At 45.1% G+C, this 13,730-nt stretch overlaps 1 protein-coding gene across 1 annotated transcript in view; it reads right to left on the reverse strand.

Annotated features, from left to right (window-relative positions):
* LOC107111792 overlaps positions 1–12,938 on the reverse strand; it is a 19,322-nt gene extending 6,384 nt beyond the window's left edge. The window contains exons 1-4 of the mRNA XM_015412823.1: positions 12,845–12,938; positions 8,071–8,184; positions 6,645–6,758; positions 3,938–4,258 (exon numbers count right to left, since the gene is read on the reverse strand). Of these exons, the coding sequence (XP_015268309.1) occupies positions 3,938–4,258; positions 6,645–6,758; positions 8,071–8,184; positions 12,845–12,911 (616 nt within the window). The 5' untranslated portion in view covers positions 12,912–12,938. The remainder of the gene's footprint in view (positions 1–3,937; positions 4,259–6,644; positions 6,759–8,070; positions 8,185–12,844) is intronic.
* Between the last annotated feature and the right edge of the window lie 792 nt (positions 12,939–13,730).

The following is a 13,730-nucleotide window of genomic DNA, read 5'->3' on the forward strand; positions in this document are numbered from 1 at the left end:
TTCCTTCCTTCCTTCCTTCCTTCCTTACTTCCTTCCTTCCTTCCTTCCTTCCTTCCTTCCTTCCTTCCTCATTCTAGCCTATGAACAAGTCATCCTGGCAGCTGAGTTTGCAAGAAAAACATCATTTTTAAAAAATGTACAGAGCATTTTGTTGTTTAAGAAAACAATCATGTATAAAGGAGCCCTAAGAAGGACATTAAAACTCTGAAACTTCAGATCCAGTGCAAAGACCTGGCAATAATAATCATTTCTGCTGAAGGAAGAGTTCTTCTCTGTATTTGCAACATACCACTGTAGTTATGAGAAACATTCCAGCAAAAGAGTGTGATGGGTAAAGAGGGAGATGCGAAGCTATCCCAAAAGTTAAATACCTGTGGACACCATATCCCCAACACAAAATGCCCATCACCCACATATCTCTCTCCCCTGGCTAAGAAGAGGGGCGGGAAGTTTCCCACAGACTACCTCCTCCTTCCTTCACAGCACTCCCGCAAATTTCCAGAATTCACTGACAAGATTCTTTCCCCTCAGCAGCTCTTGAATATATTGTGACGTCATTGCAACCTATTCAAATATTTAATCCCATTCCATACATAATTCTAATCTGTATCTAGAGTAAGGATCACATTTTGAGGGAATTGTGAAGGTTGGTCTTGCCTAATTCCTGTATTGTTGGAAAGCTGAGTGTTCGCTGGTTATCAGAAAAATACCACTGAGTCCAAAATGATCACCCGTGCTCCCAAATGACCCCCCTGTAATTCTCAAGTCTCCACAAAGGATGAAAATAATAGGTGTGACTATGAGAGGAAATGGTGGGGGGCATGAGAGTTGACAGTTGAGGTATCTTCTGCCTCCTATGGCAAATTCTACAAAACACTATACCTTCGTGGTGCCCTTTACCCATTGATCTGTGAGCTGCAAAGGATTCTGGCTCGTGACTCATGGCACACACTGGCACATTAGCCATGATTTTGAGGCCTCCTCATTGGCTTGTGACCCCGGAGGCCACGCACAATACTTTTTTGTCGCTACCAATTGCAGGGGGAAATCGTTAGTGGTGGGGGGAAGGGCTGCTAAGAGGGAAAGGGGACAACATGCTGAGGGCCGTGGTCACCCTGGAGGCCCAGAAGCTTGGCAAATTGTGGGATTTGTTTTCGCATGATATCGGAGATGGGCCTGAGAGGCGGTGGGGACCCACTGTGACAGCCCTGGATGGAGGGCAGGCTGTTCAGGGAAGCTCAGCCGCTCTCCACTGAGTGACCTCTGGACAGTATCTGAGGGATATGAGAGTTCCCTCACAGAAGGTGCTGTCCTGTGCGCACATCTCTATCATTTTCTCTGCTCTTCTCATAGCAGCCAGTTAGAACGAGGACGGCACTTGCCTGTTGTGATGGCAACACTAGATGCCTTTCCTGATCCTGTCAGGTTCCTGGATCTGCTCTCCACTTGGCATCTGTAGTTCCCTGAATCACCCACAGCAGCATTTGTTCGAGTGAGAGAAGTAAAGCCTCCTTCCAGGTCCAGCTCTATTCTGAGTGAGGCTCCAGCGCTGTTCAGCTTCGTTTCATTTCTGTACCATCTCACATCGGTGGAATTGTAATCACTGACAGTCCTGAATCGACACTCAATGGTAACATTTGTCCCTTCTGGTTGGTTGATGTGTTCTGGAGTCTGATTCACCATCAAGTCAGTAATCCCTGCCCGGGGGGAAAATACTAATGTTTACCTCCGTTAGCCCTGACCTCGATAGCCCAGGCTAGGCCAATCTTGTCAGATCTCAGAAGCTAAGCAGAGTAGGCCCTGGCTAGTATTTGGATGGGAGACCTCCAAGGAATACGAGGTCATGACACAGAGGCAGGCAATGGCAAACCACCTCTGAGCATCTCTTGCCTGGAAAACCACACAGGATCACCATAAGTCAGTTGTGACTCGACAGCACTTTCCACTATCACCCAACTCTGTTAAAGTACAGTTCACTGCTAACTGCAGCTGGAAGATGAAGGATCCACACTTAAAGAACAAGTCCGGGTTTCCTGTCTTAGATTCAGGTGGTTAGCTGTGTTGGTCTAAAGCAATAGAACAAGGTTTGTGTCCAGTGGCACCTTGAAGACAAACAATTTTAATTCTGGGTATAAGCTTTCATGTGCATGCACACTTCTTCAGATACAGTGAAACAGACGGTTGTGGAAGTCTGTTTCACTGTGTCTGGAGAAGTGTGTATGCACACAAAAGCTTATACTTAGAATTAAACCTGTCGGTCTTAAAGGTGCCACTGGACTCAGACTTTGTTCTATTTACCAGCATAGTTTTATATGTAACCATAATACTGACTTGGGTTATGATCCGACCCCTTTGATCCATGTGATAGTAACTTTGAGGCTGGAGTACTGTCATAGGCTCTGCACGGGGCTGCCCTTAAAGATGACCTGAAAACTCCAGCTAATGCAAAACACTGTGACCGATTTCCCACAAGCTTCCCTTTGCCCGGATCGTACGTGTCAATTTCACATCAAAAAACAGGATTGAGTAGAGGCGGGGAAAATCGGGTGAAGCTGCGGGGCAAAATGCAGCTGTGCAACACTTAGTGTGAAATTGACACGTACGATCCGGGCAAAGGGAAGCTTGTGGGAAATCGACCTGTGGCTCATTTCAAATCCAGACCTAGTCGCAGTTCACATATCCAATATCAGTCCAGTGCATTGGTTGCCTGTTTCTTATTGGGTCCAATTCAAGGTGCTGGATATGACCTGGAAGGCCCCTTCATTGCCTAGGACCCACACATCTTAACGACCGCGTCTTCCAATCTGCTGCTGAGCAGCAATTGGCATTAATCAGGCCAATGTCTACATAGATTGTTATCATGCAAACCGATTATATCAGCACCTGCCCACTCCATGGCTTTTTCAGTGGCGGCTCCTGTGTGATAGAACAGCCTTGCTATGCAGGGCAGGAAGGGAACCCCCACCCCCCCTGTTTTTTAGCAATGGCAGCATCAGATCAATTTATTCAGACAGGTCTTTCAGTAGATAAAAGTTTTCCAGTCATAGATAAGGTTTTAATTGCTTGTTTTATCCAGTTGTATTTTCAAAAACATGCCTTGAGTCCTTTTTATGAGAAAGGTGGGCTAAAAAACAAAGAAAATCAAGGAAAACCTCAAGCATGGCTAAAAACCCTAGAAAATAAAACAAATGTGCACCTTTTCTGGAAAATCTACGGAAAAGACATGGGCCCTGGCAGAGGTAGAACAAACAACCCTGGGAGAAGGAACAGAGAAAAGTGGCCACACTGGATGAAAACACAGAACCAACTTTTCCATGCAAATGCGAGTACCAAACACTGAAACTTTCAGTGGGGATGGTTTGGAGAAGGGATACAAACATAGATTTACCACTTTGCCATGTGAAAAGTGGTTTGGGAAGGGGAGCTGGAGTGGGAAAGGGATGGACAGGGAAGGGTTAAGCACCCTTTCCTCCCTGTGCCCCTTCTTTCGAAATTGCCTGCTTGCAGAGCCTTGGAGGAAGGAGCCCCTGGGGTTTCATTACACGTTCTGTGGGTAACATGGTATACCAGCCGACAGTTCCCTTCTAAGGGTACCAGTACAGCTGACCAGTACAAGGCACTGAAAACTGCTTGCATCTCCCAGCAAATGTTGAGTTTAATTTGAAACTCTTGAACAAAATCCTTGGAAACAGCATATTGTCTCCATCGATCCATTACTGGAATATCCATCATACTTTTGAAAAAGCTGGAAAAGAATATTTTTTCCTTAATGTTCGTATTTTGGAATAATTGCATAGTACACTATTTCAAGACGTGTGGATTTTCTGCAAATTGTTCAATAGCTACAGTTCTCACCAGTCTCCACACAACCTGCACCTGTGAAAGAAGTCAAAGGTTCCTACAAATACAAGATGTGATTTTGAAGAAAATATCTTACCATCAATGGTCAGCTGTGTTCCATTACTGGGAAAGCGATTACCTCCATGGTCATGAAGTATGCACCTGTAGATTCCAGAATCTGCTATCTCAGTCTTGCTCAGAATCAAATGACTACATCTTTCTTTTTCTCTTGTAATTATTGACATTCGGCTTGAGTTAGTTAATGCACTTTCTGTTCCATTCTTAAACCACAAAATATACCAAATTGGGGAGTTAAACTGGAGTATGCAGCATTCCATGCGCTGTGTAGAACCTTCCATCACTTTCACAGCAGTCGGTGTCTGGATTACTAAAACAGGCTGAGGTGTCTTTGAAGAGTCTGAAAGACATGTAAAAACACTATTGAGGCCAGCAAATTACTTCTGAATTATCACATACACACACACACGCACACACACTAAATATGCATATAGCCTCTAATGTGGGAATAAAGAACAGAAAAGGAGAACTAGAAATCCTCAGCCAGGGACAACAAAAACCCACTTATTACTTTCTATGCAACCCACCAGGATTTATAATTCTTGGAAAGGCAACGCTTGATTCCTTTCTATCGAATGCCATTATAGATAACCGTCTGGATAAACTGTATTCTAATTTCTATAAATGAGATATGCAATAAAGCCAAAGGTTTTCTCGGTTTTCTCAGCAGACTTTGGTTTTTAAACACACACACACACACACACACACACACACACACACATCTTCTTATCCCATACATGTCATTTTTTTTGTAAATATAGATTAGGGTTGCCAATTCTGGGTCGGGAAATTCCTGGAGATTTGTGGGTGGAGCCTGGGGAGGGCGGGGTATAATGCCATAAAGTCCACCCTCCAATGCATTCCCTGCCTCCAGGCCCTCATGTACAGTTTGTATGTGTTGGAAATGAAGGACTTTGTGCGGTCTCTGAGCCTCCGATTTCAGAGAGGAGCTATAGAGCCAAGAGAGAGACAGGTCAGGAGTCAGGACCCCCTGCGTATCCTTCCTTTCTACTGCTCTCCCTTTGGAGTAAAGATTGCTGCTCTTGGGGAACCTTCCTGCCTCCCTGCCTGCCTTCCAGCTAGCACCTTCCCACTGCCTTCTCCATCTTGCTCCCATGACAGCTGAACATGCTTCCTGCATCTCTGTCCATAGTTGGTTAGATATCCTGTCTAGAATAGAGTTCCTTACAATAAAGCACTCGTATTAATTTGCGAAGGCAAAGATGGCTCTATCTATGTGGCCTTTATTTCCTCAGCAGCACACACACCACGCAGTCCTGCTGTGCCATGTGCCTTGAGCACTCTGCAACTCCTATCAAAATACACATGGGTGCTGTTATAGGGTTGCCAACCTCCAGGTGGTAAGTAAACAAAAATACAACTGTGATATTGTTATGCGATCTACTCAATAATTATTATTAAGCATGTATAATATGGCACAAATAACAAAATATACAAATATTTAAGGTGTCCTTGTAAACCAAACTGTTCGTGCTCAAAGTTTCTCTATATAGTACAGCTCAAAGTGGCTTTACACAGTCCTTCTTTGATGTGGATGTGAATTATTCCAAATATCCAATCAACTGTCATGGCTTACAACCTATCCTGTGATCTCATGTTTGTATAACCTCCAGGTGGTGGCTGGAGATCTCCCATTATTACAATTGATCTCCAGGTGACAGATCAGTTCACCTGGAGAAAATGGCTGCTTTGGAAGGTGGAGTCTATGGCATTGAAGTCCCTCCCCTCCCTAAACCCCACCCTCCTCAGGCTCCACCTCCCAAATCTCCAAGAATTTCCCAACCCAGAACTGGAAAGCCTAGTGTTCTACCCACAGGAGGGGAACATCTACAGGGGGCGAGGCCAGTGTGCTCAGTGACAAAGGGGAGGAGCTGGTGGCCTCATGTTCATCCTCCTTCTAGTACTCGGAAGGTGCTGAGCGGACTGCAAAGAACTCCAACAGGAGAGATTATTAGGAAAGGAACTTGAAGTAAAATGGACCGTTCCAGAATATGTTTACATAACTGATGGTATGCGGGGCTTTGCTGAGAGAGAGAGTGGAGCAGGGGGACGAAAAGCCGTTAAGTAGACCAGTTATGTGATTTGCTTTTATATGATGTTTGCATTGATGGGGTGGGGTCTCCGGGGGCCGATCAGAAGCCTTGCTGGGCAAAAGCCTCTCCTGGCAGGCATCAGGAAACATGTCAGTGGGTGCCATGTTGAGGACCCCTGCAGTAGAGGTTGGTATTGTAAATTATGTGTGCTATGAGGAAAATTGAAATGGAAAGAGAAGATCCGTTGCTATCCCGGCTCAGTTATACAAAATTCCATATGCTTTGTGCTTGGAAAGGGGAGCAGGACTTAGTCCAACCCCCGGACATCCAGGCATACAGATATCTGCAACAAGCCCCTATATACATACTCTAGTGTACGGAAACAGGCACCTCCATCATGGGCTCTCTGAAGACCAGGGGCTGTCTTAGTCAAAGGACATCAGGGGAAGCTGCCAGGCCTCCTGCTGGGGGTGCCCCAGCCCCCCACAAACCTGTGCCACAATGGCGGGGGGCAACCAGCTCAGCAGGAGTGGCTGCCCACAGGCTCAGGCAGTCAGTTTCTGGGAACAGCAGCTGCCCCTGCCCACCTCCCACAGGACGAGGGCTGCCCCGTGCTTGGACCCTGGGGGCCGGGTATAGGCTCGGGGAGGGTCTAAGTGGTTCAGTACAAACCTGCTCCAGAGACGGTAGAGGAAGCCTTTGTGCTGTTCTCATGGGGGACCGACCGATTGACACCATTCACCACCTGCCCCTGTTCCAGACTTACAGAACCGGATTTTCCTAGGGCTGTGAACCAATGGAAACAGTCAATCTATATCCATTTTAACTGATTCATCTGTGAAGCTTCTGTCTTGACTGTGTTTGAACCAAGCATTTCTCCTGAAAAGGGTATTCTTCTTCCTTTGATTTTATGTGGGTTGCTTCAGGCATCATCTTACCTCCCTTTCCTCAAAATCCCACATAACTGGGGAAAGGAAGCCTAGACATTTTTCCTGAATAAATATGCTGAAAACCCAGTAAACCGAGGGACACAGAGGGCTGCTAACTCAAGGCTGGGGAATTCCTGGAGATTTAGAAGACAGGGAAGAAGAGATTGGATTTATACCCTGCCCTTCACTACCCTAAGGAGCCTCAGAGCGGCTTACAATCTCCTTTCCCTTCCTGTCTCCACAACAGACACCCTGTGAGGTAGGTGGGGCTGCGAGAGCTCTTATGAGAACTGCTCGTGAGAGAACAACTCTGAGAGAACTGTGACTGACCCAAGGTCACACCAGCAGCTGCATATGGAGGAGTGGGGAATCAAACCCGGTTCTCCTGGATTAGAGGCTGCACTCCTAACCAATATACCAAACTGGACTAAGTGGTTCAGGGGGACCTACCTAGATTTTTGCGTAGGGCCCTTGAATCGCTAAGAGTGCCCCTGCTGCAGACATACTCTTCTACTCACATGGACTGGGAATCCACCCACCCCCTGTAACAGAAGCATGCAGGTCTCTGTGATGTACCTGATCCACGCAGTCACCGTCTCACACTCACCAACTGAATGCTTGTCAAATATCGCCCTGCTCTGTATGCCATGGTTGCTGGGGGAGGGGAATTCCTTAGGTGGGGGGGGAGTGAGTGTGCAGTGTGTGGTGGCACTATCTTAGAGGCGTAATTCTTCCAAAGAAGTCTTCTTCTCTCCCAGAGGAAAGTCCTTGAAAGCTTTTGGTGCCAGCTGGCTTTTGTAGATAATAGGGTTGTATATTTCCCAGGTGAAAGGGGGGGGTAGAGGCACTGGGGCTAGGCGGGGTGAATGTGACGTGTGAGTGAGCCTTAGGAGGGGTTACATTTGAATTACCTATATCTATGATTGTACCCGCCAAAATCTTCAGAACTGACACAGTACTGCTATGACCTGGGCCTTGCTTATAACTCAATAAACATATCACTGCCAAAGAGAGTGTCGTTGAGAATAACTTGCCCAGGAGTCTGGCAACGCTCACTTAAGCCATCCATCTTGCTTACCCCATCAAACTTCTGAGCTTTTAAGTGTCATGTGACCCTTTCCTATTCATTGTCTTGCACATCTCTAAAAAGAATATTTTAGAGTACAAACCTGCTGCAGAGATGGTAGGAGAAGCCTTTGTGCTGTTCTCAGAAGGGACCGACTGATTGACACCATTCTCAGCCTTCCCCTGTTCCACACCTACAAAACCGCTTTCTCCAAGGGCTGCCAACCAATGGAAACAGTCAATCTATATCCATTTTAATTGGTTCATTAGTGAAGCTTCCATCTTGACTATGTTTGAACCAAGCATTTCTCCTTTAGTTTTATGTGGGTTGCAGGCATCATCTTACCTCCTTTCCCCCAAACCTGGGGGAGGTGAAGGCAGGGTTTGGGGAGGGGAGGGACCTCAGTGGGTTTTAGTGCCACAGAGTCCTCCCTCCAAAGCAGCCATTTGCTCCAGGGCAACTGTCAGCTTGCGCAGTAACTCTCAGACGCAATAAGTCCTTTAACAGGCTTTATTTAGGAAGTCAGGAAAGCTGCATTAAAGTTGAACTCTTTGACAGAACTGAAGATAATTACAAAGTAGGAAACTACGAGACCTCTGGTCCAGCCCTCATTCACACACCATGATTACATAGCATTTAGGCAGGTTAATACATTACAATTAAAATGGTGAGAATGTTTATCATTTGATACTCTCTCGAAGGCCATGAGAAGTAGAAACAGCTAATGTTCTCACTAGCCTTTACAGAGGAGGCTTCCTTTCACAGAGTTACAAAAGCGCAGCTAATCTAAGGTTCACACAGACATGTCTCAATCACTCCTTCCTCAGGAATGTCAGAGGAGGATCCTTGAGAATAGATTGATACAATGCCAGCAGGTGCTACATGAAACTTGGGAACTACAAGCGGGGAGGGAATACCTGGTGCAGCAATAATAGAATTCAGTAAAGCAAAGCTATGTACATCAGAGAGACACAATTGCAAGTAGAATGACCCAGGCAAGGGTTTGATTCTGACAGCAACTGATCTCTGTAATCGAGAAATTGGTTGTAATTCCAGGAGATCTCCAGGCCCCACCTGGAGACTGGCAACCATAAGAATGCCAGTCACATTATCCCAAGGAGTATGATGAGATGAAAGGGAAAACAAGACCTGTATTCCTGTTTCTCAGGAACAGGATGTCTCCTCTGACCTAGAAAAAAGGTCTAAAGGATATGCCGTGTGGCAGGCCTGGCCTGGCCTCTCCTATTGCCCTTCCATTTCCATTCATTCCTCCTCTTCCCTGGTTCTGCTGGATCAATTGTTTAATACAATAATCTTCAGACAGGCTGCTTTTAACCAGGTGGGCTACAGGTGATTAGAAGGGCATAGGGCAACCCCAAGAGCAACCACCCACCTGGTCACCCCTCTCCCTCCCCTCCTGCCTGATTTAAAGGGCTTCAGCAGATCCGTGGAGGGACTATTCTTGCTGCAAGGATCCCATTAAGAAACTATTGCAGAAGCATTTGATTTGATGCTAGACAAACACATTTTCAAATGCAATTAATCTTTAATATTAACATGTATTAAATTCAGAGATATAAGACTGCATTTGAAATGTTTTGAAAATACCATGAAAAGTACTGTAGATGTGCTACAATTAGGACAATTTCCAATTACGAGGTAGACTGATTGTATGCAATGTTTGGGGTGTTTTGTAAGTTGCATATGTTTCTACCTTTACAGTGTTACAAATCTGTACATTGTGAACAAGAGAGGAGGAAACCCACACAAAGGGCAAGTCGGGGACAGAAAGGAAAAGGAACTGGGAGACCTCAAGCTTGGGTGGGTGACTGTGCAGTTTTGTTAACAAAAGTTATGTTTGTGCTTGAAGCAGCTCAGCATTTCCGAGAAGTTCTTCATGAGTAACACAACTTAGCCCTGGACCTGGGTAATCGTGTCTTCTCCATCTCAAGGCCAAACTAGGCGGGAAAGGGGCAGCCAAGTTTGTCGTTTGTGGCCATGTGTTGTTGTTCTCAGGGTACATGGGAGGGGGGTGTCAGCTCCTTCCCCCAAAAGAAACACCCCGGTGAGCTTATCTGAGCCCTCCTTACTTCCGATTGCTTCATCACTGCAACTATTTTGCTCCCAGCCCAGAAGTAGGGCTGGTTAGGAATAAAAGTGATTTGAGCAACAGAGGGCAGCAAGGTAAGGGTCAGTGTCCCTCCACCAAGCACAGTTTTTCTTGCAGTGCTTACCTGCCATCACCCCCTCACTTTGGATGAGAAGGGGGGAAGGTGAATGAGTAAAAGGAGTGTGTGCTGCTTCTCGTGGGGCTTTTTTAAAGAAAGCTTTGCTGAATTTTGTAATTTCTGTGACTCTGATTATTAACTGTTCTGGCATCTTTTAGAGCTTTCCTAATAAAAGCCGTAACAGAGCCTCTTGTTTTGTAGTTCCAACAGTGCAATCCTTTCCTAGGAGGAAGCCCCACTGAATAGACCAAAGTAGGATTTGGGGCAGACCTGTTTAGGATTGCTCTCTAGATAACTTCTTTGCATCCTGCCCTTTGGTTGAGTCTCTCTTTCAGCTTCCTCTCAACGAATCTCATTTGGAGAGTTTCTTATCTTGATGTTTAAGTATGATTGCACTTTATTTCTGGTGCAAATTTCTACTTGCGTGTATGTCTGCTGAATTTGACCACATTACATCTGCTGAATTCAATATCATTACAGTCAGTGTTTCTGCATCTCATCCCAGGCCCTGGGCATCACTCAGCAAGAGACCCCATTGTCCCCTCCCCTCTAACTGGACCCCGTGGTCCCCTCCCCTCTAACTCCCCTCTAACTGAAATGTTCCAAGGCATGAGCATTGATTATAACTAAACTGTTACCTCTTTGACCTGCACTTAATTAGCCCTATCTATGGGAGTATAGTTGAAGTCACCCAGTATTACAACACTTCCTTCTTTGGTTTTATTCCAGAAGGCTAGCTTGATTAGTCTGTAGCAGCAAAATAAAACTGGAATTCAGTGGCACCAGAAAGACTAACAAAAATAACTTCTACTGGAATAAATACTGTTAGTCTTTTTAATTTTTTTATTTTAGAAAAACAGTTGGGGTACAGAAAAGGGGGGATAGGGAAAAAATGGTTATACAACATAATTGCATTTGTCAAAGACAATCAAAGACAATCATGTAGTACTGTTACTCTTTAAGGTGCCAGTAGACCACTTTGGTTGACTCTCCAGCGTCTTTCACTATAGAGTCCTCTCAGGGTTTTAATCAAGGAAATGATAATTTAGTATTGGGATCTATTAATTTTGGATATTTGTTTTTACATACAGGCACGTGCAACTGCGCACTCTCACACACACATACACACAACAAGCCTGTGGAATTTTTTCTTCCACTTAAACTACCTAGTTTATCATTCTGCACTGGCAAACGCATCCATATCCTTCCTCTCAAAGCCTCTTTAGCGAGCTCTGCATGTGGAATAGATACCATTTCTGAAAATGCTTCTTTAGTTTCGGACTTCAAGGCTATGACAGCTGAAATCTTTCTTTCTTCCATCATTACTTTGCCCAGTTTCTTTGGTGTCAACATGCACTGTGATCATTGACTCCTACTGCATGTGACATCCAGCTAGCCTGGCAAATCCCCTGTAACAAGGACACCTCTCTCATATTCCTCTCCCATTACTCAGAACACTTATCCTTCATCCTTGAAGGTTTATGCATAGTGCAAGATGTCTACTCATCACCCAAGACATGGATCCTTCTAAGGCAGTTCTAAAACTCTGTAAAGTGGGACTTACTTATCGGATACACCATTACATCACCGGAGGAGGACTTTGTCAAATTCTTTCTGTATCTCTAAGTACACTCCACACACTCTGTACTACTCTAAATCCAGTCAATCTTTGATATTTTATTTTATTTCAACAATAATCAGTGTGGCACTGGAACAATAACTTGTTAATTAAAATGAAGAGTGGCAGCAGGACACTGCAGCACCTCAGGCCACTGGTAGCATGGATCCAGGAGGCAATGGGATTAGGCAACGGGCATCACTTCCTGTACCACTGGGAGATGAGTGAGCAAATCTCTGGGAATCCCTGGGTGCAGGGAGGAGAAAGGAATCCAGGAACCCCACCCTCTCTTCTCCGTTTCCCACTGCTGGATGGAGCAGATCTGAGGGTCTCTTCCCTCTTCTTTCCGAGACCTAGTTCTTGTGTGACCCAGAATGCACTAACAGATAACATGTGAAAACTCAGGCCCGTGATACACTGCCTCCTTGCACTCCATGCTTCCTCATCTGGGATTTCTACATGACCTCAACAGCATAGGGACAACTGTAGAACCATTCCTTTTCATACTACCAAACTGATGCATGTAGGCACTGTAAGAACTGATCTGTACATTGCACGGGCTGTGTTCCTTTTACATCCTGCCTGTCTCTGCAATGGGGACCCAGAGCTGCTTACATTGTTTCCTTTCCTCCATTTTATCCTCACAATAACCCTGCCAGGTAGGTTAGGCTGAAGATATATGACTTTGCCCAAGATCTCCCAGCTCCTAGTCCAACCAGTCTCTTTTGCAAGGTGTTAAGACTTCTGCTCTTTACCAGATTCCTACTGTCGGTAGGGATCTCATTTTGGAATGCTTCCCCCTATAAAAATTGCTCCCAACACAAAGTAAAGTTCAGTATGACCTTTGGACAGTTTTCTACTGTCCAGGAGTGGATTTTTTTTTTAAAGTAAGGAAATCCTTCAAAGCCCTCATTTGAAGTGGTACAGCCCTTCATGTTCTGTGTAATATATAAATCAGTTGTTAGATTCCATAGGTTTAAAACAAGGGTCTTAAAAAAAAGAGAAAAACAGCTGTCGAAAAGGAAACTCACCCACACGCAGATAAAAGAGAAACAGCAAAGTCAGAAAGTAGATTTTGCCTGGCAGCAGGAACCTCATGTTGTCTTCTGTAACGTACAAATTTTCCGTAGGAACACCACAGTGCTAACAAACCAGTCTCTGCAATAGTGGGCTCCACTCACCCGGAGAGTTGTCAGAGTCACGTGACTAGAGAACATGCAGTAGCCCTGTGGGTTTTTTCTTCTCCTTGTCTATCTTACCCCGCCCATTTTTTAAGTTCCTCTTTTCTCACACATTTTTGCCCATCAGTCAGTATCTATTCCCTTTCTCAATTTTTACATTTTCCTTTGGTTTTAAGGTGGTCAGAAAAAGATAAGTTCTTCTTAAAATTTGTATGTGAACTTGTCTTGGGCAGAATGACCCATCTTCTCAGTTTTGGCCCGAATTCTACCAAAACACCAGAAAGGGATGATGGAATCTGGACAGTCTTTCATAATTCATTCTACAACTACCACCAAAACAGTACACACGCTGGTCTGAATGAAGCAAACCTGCGAAACCGATAGCCTGAGCCAAACACATTCCATCAAAGGCAGGTTCTAACAACTTTCCCAAATTGTAAAACAGGTTAGGCTGGCATTTTATTCATGTACCTGTGCCAACATATGCTGTCCAGGGGTATCACGTGTTCCCCGAAACACAACAATGTGTGAACATGGGCCACTTTCTAATCCAAGCCCAAATTCACTCCACGATAACTTTAGTATAAGGAAGAAACTTCCATTTTGCTTCTTCCCTGTGCTAAAAAAGCACATGAATCATAGAATCATAGAGCTGGAAGGGGCCTCCAGGGTCATCTAGTCCAAACCCCTTGCACAACACAAGAAATTCACAACTCCCCCCCCCCATCCCCAGTGA

This window comes from Gekko japonicus, unplaced genomic scaffold (genome assembly GCF_001447785.1).
Source record: "Gekko japonicus isolate JY-2015 unplaced genomic scaffold, Gekko_japonicus_V1.1 scaffold1029, whole genome shotgun sequence".
NCBI classification, from domain to species: domain Eukaryota; kingdom Metazoa; phylum Chordata; class Lepidosauria; order Squamata; family Gekkonidae; genus Gekko; species Gekko japonicus.